The sequence below is a fragment of the Podarcis muralis genome, chromosome 10 (assembly GCF_964188315.1).
Source record: "Podarcis muralis chromosome 10, rPodMur119.hap1.1, whole genome shotgun sequence".
Classification (NCBI taxonomy): domain Eukaryota; kingdom Metazoa; phylum Chordata; class Lepidosauria; order Squamata; family Lacertidae; genus Podarcis; species Podarcis muralis.
Genome location: NC_135664.1, coordinates 44,807,346 through 44,815,898, shown reverse-complemented (window position 1 = coordinate 44,815,898; position 8,553 = coordinate 44,807,346). Strand labels below are relative to the sequence as shown.

Here is an 8,553-nt window from a genome sequence, read left to right as displayed (position 1 = left end):
CGTATTACAAGAAATTCCAACTAAACATCAAGAACTTTCTCACGGTAAGAGCTGCTCAAGAGTGGAATGGTCTCCCTCAGAAGGTGGTTTGATGGCCATCTGTCATGGATCCTTTTGCTAAGATTCCTGCATTGCAGGGTGTTGGACTCAATAACCCTGGAAGCCCCTTCCAGCTCTACAATTCTATTATTCATCCTACATGAACAAAGAACACATCCTAAAAAACTGCCAAGCATTACTTTACAGCTAGACATTGCAGAGGACTGGTAAAGAGAGCTGTCTTTCAGGATACTTTGTCTAAACCCTGATGAGCTTGTAAGGAAACTCTAGTTTCCTGCAAGGCAGCTTGAAAAACGCAACACTTAACCCAGAATGATCTAGCTGAACTACGCCTGAAAGGATATCCATAATATCCATGTGAATCAAGTTCATTTTGTGGTAAAATTTTAAATGAGTTCATTTTCATGTTCATTTTCAGGAGGCCTGGGCTGTTTTCATTAAAAACCAAAAGCGAAGTCAATTGGGAAAGTATAAAGACCACTAGGAAGCAAAATGCTGAGGTGATGTTCCAAGGCTTATTAGGCAGATATGGAGGCACTGTTTTTGACATCACATAAGTAACTGTTGCCAAGTAATCAGAAAAAAAGGATGTGAAGCATTTCCTATATTTTTGCTGGAGAGTAGCATAACACAAGCAGCTTGTCAATCAGTATGGAGAATACTGAACTAGATGGGCCAATGGCCTGACTCGATGTAAGAGTCCTCCTTGTACAATCTTCTTCCCTGGAATTGACTTTGGTGAAGCCTCTTAGTTTGCGCAGAAGCTACATTTCAACACTGATTAGTTGGCCCTTGTGTCAGTTGTGGAAGACAAGATATTCCTCACTGTTGCAGCGTATTTTTTTAAGTGAAGAAACAACACACCAGCTTGTTAAAATATTTAAAAGAACCAAATAGATGTTTGAACAGGTAAGTAAATATTTTTAACTAGAGAGGTACTCAAAATGAAGTTTAACAACAAATTTTAGTGTCTGCCTCCCTACATTTTTATTTGCGTCATTGCTAGATATAACATTTCGCATTTGACTATTAAAAATAAATTCAATATATTTAGCTTATTAGTACACACATAATTTTACCAAAGAACCCAGTGCAATATGTGCCCTTAAAGAAAACATTCAAGTTAAGAGAAAAAAAGGAGTGGGGAGCCTTGAACACAGGTCAAGTTGCTGTCATAGAAAGGCTTGTGGTCAGCTTTTTAAAAACAATGCAGTACTGCCTTGATGAGAACCAACCACACAAGACTCCGAAGGTTAAAAACCCAGTAGTTTATTTCAAAGTATAAATCTCAGGCTTGTCAGACAAAACCCCACTACAATTAACACGTATACAGACACTAATCTACAATGCATACAAAAGTCTGGGAGAACTTGCCATTGCCCTGCTCAAAATGGACTTTTTGGTACGTCCTACATTATCTTTATTTACACGTTCTTCTGTAGAAAGAAAAAGGGAAAAAAGAGTGCAAGTTTCTATAAGGAGTTTTGTAGGAGTTTATTTGCCAGTGGCTGATAAGTTACTGAAGTCCAACAAGTACCTCAAGGTTTTGGCTGTCCAATTACTTTATTTACAGATAAAACTTCAACTTAGACAGCACTTAAAATATATTTTCAAACAGGGAAAGCCAGCACAATAATGTGAGAAACCATGTGTTATAAAATATTGATTAAATTCAATGATAAAATATCACATTTTAATTTGTACTCATGTCTACATTCACCTCTCGACATAAAACTGGTTCCAAGAAGGATGGGATCACTTGTTTTTGGCAAAACTAAAAGACCTTCCTTTGTGTTAACAAAACACTGTGTGCCAAAACACACTAAAAGAAAGCAGTATTTTCAATATATCAAGCTTTCGGTATTTTTTGCTGTTGACTGAATAAAAATACTAAAGGGGTTCCATCTAGACTTTTGTGTACTGCAATTGTAGCTCTCCTACTTAATACTGTAATGTGGCAATTTGAGGGAACAAGGTACTTATAGGCTGACCTTACATGTAACATGGGTTCTCAGATCACAGAACACTTAGTATTCAACAGAGCTTTAAATGAAAAGGTGAACCAATGTGATTTATTGCAGCACAACTTGCATCATCCCAGCAATATCCCAGACAGCAATAGCTTTGCCACTATTTCTCATGAGTCCCTTTTGTGCAAAATGTACCTTAAGTAGCACTGTAATCATGCTGAAAATGCAGCCCAGAACTAATCTTAGTGCTTCAGCAATCCCTGAAGAACAAACAACTTAAGTTCAGAGAACACTTGCCAACCAGCTTGGACATTCCACCTTTCCCCATTAAGTGGCAAGTACAGAAAAATGTATGCTGTACCCCCCACCCCTTCCAAGTCTCCAGTCTCCTAGCCACTGAGGTCTTCCTGAAAGGGCCTTCTAGCTGTAATCTGAGAAATAAAATGGGAGAGACAAACAAACAAGTTAACCTAAGGGACTCACAATAATTTAGCAGCAATAGTCACACCACTTTCTAATTTTAAACAGTGAAAACATTTCACTTGTCCTTTCCTAAGACATGGAACTTGTTACTAACTAGAACATGGATTCTCAAGTATTAAAGGCAAAGAAGAGAAAACAGCAGAAATACAGATGGAGACATACTTCAGTATCACATTTAAATAGAAGTAGAAAACAGAATTTTCAAGCATGGGCCAGCCATATACTGCAGTAAGGAAAACACGGTGGGTGGGTGGGTGGGAGAAATACTGACACAGGAAAGTGTGGGCGCTGAAATCCCTCCCTGCCCCCTTTCTTTTCTTTAAGAACTTTAGGTTTGCCTAATCCATAACACACACAGAGAGTGCTGAGCTGAACAGTTTCTCAATAAGCACAGAGTAGTAAAATTCCAATGACTCTGCAGCTTGGTATTTGTGCAATCCAGTTTAGCTTATAATACTTTGATAAAAAGGAAATATTATTTTCCAATGTCTGTTATAAAGATTTGTAAACTCTCATTTCTTTGGGGCAAAAGCAAAAAAGAAATACAGCACCAGATACAAGGCCAAAAAGTCACTAATTATGAGCACTTGTTGACAACTAACTCAATTAAAGCCTGTTTCTGCCTTTCCCTTTGTGGTGCCCTACATAATTTGCCTGACCAGATCAATTCTGCCTGAGAAAGTGCAAGTCCCACCCCCACAATAGCCTCACTGCCATTTTCTATTCACAGATCTAAAGACAAAGTTCCAAGGTACGCATCTTGGATCCAACTTAACAGAAGCTGTAATTAGTACACCTTATAGCTGATTGATAATGGAATAGTATCTAGTCCTAGAGAAAGAAGAGTAAGCAACAGTAAAATCTTAGCTAATTATCTGCTGTATCGCCATAACAAGGGGCAAGAGGTACAAAGTATGCAGATGTACTTTTCTCAGACTAGGGTTCACATTTTTCTCCTGCATATATTTAGGGAATGTTCATCCGTATTTTTTTCCCTTTCCGGTGGCAAGGTCTTGAATAGAATGTGACCCAGCTTCCTCCAGTGCTACAAGCCCTACAAAAACACATTTCTCTTCAAGTTGCACCCAGGCTTGACTTTATTGCCCAAGTTCAATAAAAAAAGTGAAGAGGAACTTCTCCAGCGCTAAGGACCCAGTGCAGATAATAAACTACATCTTTGGCTACACATAACTGATACTGTTGAGTCAACAGCAGAGTGGTAAGCCCCTTCCCCAATAAAACTATTTTTGTAATGAAATTCTCCCTTGGTTTTTGGTATACTTCCAATGGGAGTTGATTCTGCCCCTCCCCCCATTATACTTATTAAAATTAGAGGTGGCCCTAAAAAAATATCATTTTTGTAGGTGATTGCATCACTGTTAGGCAAGTGAGACAAAGTGTTGAAATGCCAGCTGTTTGCTTTGGGGGTGAAGTATTCCATATACATACGATCTAGCTCTAAGACAGTTCTTGACTTTAGTCATTAGATAGATAAGCCAGAAATTTACAAGAAAAGCTTTCATGTCACTCAAAACGAATATAACTCAGAGGACATAAGGCATACCATATAAAAAATGTAAGGAAATTTACTTTGTGTTCTCACAATGAGAGAATTAAGACCCTGTCTTTCCAAAACATACAGCATCAACAAACTTTAGACCATCCTCTTACAAACCTTAAATTTCAGTTTCAACTCTTATCAGATTTGAAGTAACAAGTTAAGGAAACTGCTGGACCCTGGTCAGTCAATGAAGTGGGAACAGCTGCCACCCACTTCCCAACTGGAGCTGATACACCAGGAAGACAATAGATGTGCTGCTTTTCTCTGGAAGACGGCATAGTGAAACTTTCTTCAACATCTGTCAGGTGTGGTTCAAGTGTTCGTGGTGGGCACTAACTCTTGTTGGGATGTAAGGACGTGGAGGTACTGTATATTGTGTTGGCTCAGCCATTGAAAGAATGAAAGGTTCTATTAGAAGATTGAGTTGATTGCTTTCTTTTAAGTGACCTTATCAGATTGGCTTAGCATAGCAAAAAGTGTTCATGTATGTGAGGAGAAGGAAGTGTCTTAGGCTGCCCACATCTCCTTTGGCCAATCCACAGGGCACACCAACTTCCCAAGGAGAATTGTCAAATACTGTCTGCATGACCCAACTTCACAGACCAGTCAGAACTAGCAGGTTAAATGATGGCCTGAATGATCTCAAGTGGGAATTAACTCAGGAAGGTTTTGTGTGCTACACTTTTGGGGAATCTATGCGGGAAGGTTATGACACTCTGGGGCTAAAAAGAAAGAGCAAAAGAAGAAAGCGTGCACATGATGTGTGACTACATTTACTTTTGAAATTATTGTTTTAAGGCACAAATAAATCTTTTTTAAAAAAGAGGACATAAGAGATGAGGATCAGGAAACTATTGGAAATGCAATTGAAGTTTTCTATAAATCTGTTTTCAGACTGGCTTCAGAATGTTCCCTGGTTTTGGTGGCAAGTATTCTACAAACCAGCCAGAGGGCTGCTTAATCCCCCACCCCTCAAATAAGCACACACACCTACATTTCTCAAGCACTGGCCACATACAAGGTCTTTTGCCTTCTAGAAAGCAGGCTGTGCCTTGTAAGACTAGTCACTGTTCCAAAACAAAAGAAAGCAAGACCCTGAATCCTGACTTCCCTCCTAACCTGACCCTTGAACACTCCTTCTGCCCTTTGGCCTGTGCATGACACTCCTCTTCAGCCTAGGTCAGCTGGAAGCCAAATTCCCAGGGGTCACTGTCTTACGGCTTAACAGGCAGAGCAGCTTGTGAGGGAAGCAGAGAGGACTTCGTACTTCAAGAGCTTATCAGAAATACAGGCTCTCCCACTGCAGGCTAGGAATTTATTTTGGTTTTGGTTATGGAGTTTGTGTAGTGTATGACATTGCTGTCCAAAACAATCCTGCAGGGGGGATTTTTTACAGTGAGTTTCATGCATGAGAATAAACCCAAAACCAGAGTAAGCCACAATTGTGGGGCAAGAAGAGAAGCCTTCAGAGTCTGAAGTTTAACTGCTTTGAGAAGCAATCACATCTGTTGACTGGGGATCACAGAAGGGTCCAAAGCGTCCGTAGATGTCTTTAGCACGAACTGCAAAATAGTATTTGCTTCCAGACACAAACTGTGTAAGTGTGCATGCCATAGGCAGGGGGAGGGCCTTTACTTCCCCAATCTTTTTCCACTGAGAGGGCACAGTAGCACTGGGGTCCTCGTGGTATGCATACAGATGGTAGCTATCCACACTGGCACAGCTCCGGTCCACTTCCAAAACACTCCAGGATAGAACTATGCCATTCTGACTTTCTACACGTGCGAGCTTCAGGTGTGGCTTCTGAGGCAGAGAGGTGTTGGCAGCTTCAGGAGGCAAGCGTGATGGCTGTGGGGCCTCTGGCAGTGGGGCTGGATGCACAGGCCGCAGTGGCTCCTGAGGAATAAGGAAGAGACGCAATGAGGATGGCAGAGGAGACGGTCTCATCCTGTTGTCAAAATGCATATATTACCATCCAAGTATTCCCAAGACCAATTCTCAGCAAACGCAAGATTACGTTTAAAACTAGCAAGTCTGAAATGACAATAAAACACTCATGTGCTTCAAGGTGGAGAAGTCAAAAGGAGTAAAGGCTGAAACCTATTTAATATTGGCCTATTCTTCAAAGTGGGAGTAACTGACCCTTTACCCACATCCAGCCCCTCTAAAAGCTTCATAATGGCTCCCAACTCCTCTAAAATTTATCATTCTAAAAAAATGCAAGAAAGTGCTGCAAATGATGTGTCCGTTAAAGTAGCCAAATTAGTCTGCTGCAGTGTGTGGTGTTACTTCAGAATGAAGAGCTGACAAATATGCAATGGGGACTAACGGTAGACACTGCATATTACACCTTGTGGTGAGTAAATGTATTGTGTGAAGAAACACTATTTTGTCCACCCTGAATCTCCCCACATGCAGCCACACTAGATAACCTCATTTCTAGTATTAGAAGAGAGGGGAAAGTTTTTCTTGATTCATTTTCTCCACACTTATACAATTCACTCATCTATTCATTTTCTCCACACATACAAAAGGGTGTAATTTTTCTACCCTTTTATTATTTCCCTCCTTACTTACCTTTTCCCCCTAAATGACATAGCCTCCAAAGTTGTAATCTTTCCTCATTAGGGACTTGCTCCAGCTACCGATTATTATAGTTGCCCTTTCTGTGCTACTTCAAGCTTTACAATATCCTTTTTAGGATACGTGAACCAGAAATGTACACAGTATTCCTAGTGTGTGGTTTCACGATAGTGGTGTATACATACTTTCTTGTTAAATTTGTTTTTTATTGTTTTATCATAGTTTCCCACCTAGAACTCTTTTGAGAAAGGTAGGATAATTTTAAATGAATGAATGAATGAATGAATGAATGACTGTAAGACCATTTAAAGTAGTGACTGTCCAGCTATGCAAGTCCCCAATTGCTAACAGATACTGCTAAAAAACAATAGCATATATGACATGGGAGATAAACTCTTCTCCAAACATTCATCTCAACAACTGGACACGGGTGCTTACTGAATGCACTTGAGCTGGCCGATGGTGAACTGTGAGTTGAGGTCCTCCAGATCCCAAGGTTAGCCCATTGTTTACAACATACGCAGTTGTCTGAGGCACTCGTACTGTCACACCTAGAGCGATACACACAAGGCACAATATGTTAAAGAAGTTAATAATATAATGATACATTGTGATGAGTTTAGGTCATTTATTTGCTTAACACTGCAAACTATCACAAAAAATATTTGGCAGAGACAAAAAGATAGTATTAAAGCTTGCCATAACTATACTTTCTTTTACATGTACATAGGATGTTATAAAAACACAGTCAGATATCATATACACCCTAAAGTCCAATCTCAAAATGCTTTGAATATGTATGTTTGCACCTTGCTTTCTGGGCAAGCTTTCTGCTGCAATATATTTGTCTAATTCTAACAAAATTGGCATCTCCATTCGAACCAAGGTACAGCTGCACATCTGCTAATATATAAACCGTTCTCTGACAGATGAGCTTACCAGAGTTTTGTGGGTTGACCTGCCTTAAACTAGGGCTCTGCATGACTGTGGTTCGCACAGGATTCTGTCCTGATGGTGTAGGAAGAGTAGTATAGACTACTTGATGGTTAGCAGGGGCTCTTGGTATTGGGAGCCTGGCAGGAGTCTGAGTCACTGGACGATGGGTTACATTCACAGTTGTCTGGGCTAGAAGCAAAATTGTAATCAAAAGAGTATAAAATGTTCTCAGCCTAGGAAGCATATGCTGCACAAAACCAAAGCATACAAATCAAGCAATTTCTCATAGTTCATTGACACTTAAATTTTAGTAATGTGATTTACCGAATAAAGAAAAGATTAAAAAGATAGCTTTCAAAATTACTGAATGACTACAGTAAAAAAATAATTTATAAAACCCAACTGGATTCTTCAGAACATGGATCAGTCTGGTGCATACACACAAATGTCTTTCTCCCCTATAATTTTCTGAACCTCAGTCTGTAAATTCACCATCCCTTTGGTGATTAATGGATGTAAGCTCTTCAGAGCTAAGCAGGCATTCTCATAGTAGTTCCCTCTAGGTCAACAATATTTTAATGCATTATCCCCTCTGGGCATCATTTAAGTGTAAAAAAATAACATTTTCTATAGCCGCCTGCAAATACTGCACCCAAGAGGCAATTCACTGTTCTGGAATCTCTCTCCTTCCATACTGAACCATTTCCTTTCCCTAGGCTATGCAGTCTTACCTGTGGGGAGAACATGTATGGTTGTCTGCGACAGGCCAGTTGTTGGCATGCCTGCTTGTTGGAGAGGGCTTGTCTGTACTGGCTGCAGAGGACGAGCTACAGACTGGGTTGACAGGCTCAATGCAGGTACAGATTGGTTCTGCTTCTTGCCACCTGCTTAGGAAAGAAAAAAAAAATCAATGTGCAATTATAAACAGAAACAAGCAGCTGAAAAACTGCTGAAAAATTT

General features: G+C 40.0%; 1 protein-coding gene across 8 annotated transcripts in view; it reads right to left on the bottom strand.

Moving 5' to 3' along the window:
• Nucleotides 1–1,313: 1,313 nt before the first annotated feature.
• Nucleotides 1,314–8,553, bottom strand: part of ATF7IP (activating transcription factor 7 interacting protein) — a 67,468-nt gene continuing 60,228 nt past the window's right edge. For 6 of the 8 annotated variants that reach the window (XM_077935432.1, XM_077935431.1, XM_077935429.1 and 3 more), the window contains exons 12-15: nt 8,325–8,480; nt 7,597–7,782; nt 7,096–7,208; nt 1,314–5,970 (exon numbers count right to left, since the gene is read on the bottom strand). In XM_077935432.1, coding sequence (XP_077791558.1) covers nt 5,554–5,970; nt 7,096–7,208; nt 7,597–7,782; nt 8,325–8,480 — 872 coding nt within the window. In that variant the 3' untranslated portion in view covers nt 1,314–5,553. The remainder of the gene's footprint in view (nt 5,971–7,095; nt 7,209–7,596; nt 7,783–8,324; nt 8,481–8,553) is intronic. The other 2 variants (XR_013394464.1, XM_028746244.2) reach the window with 2 other exon arrangements.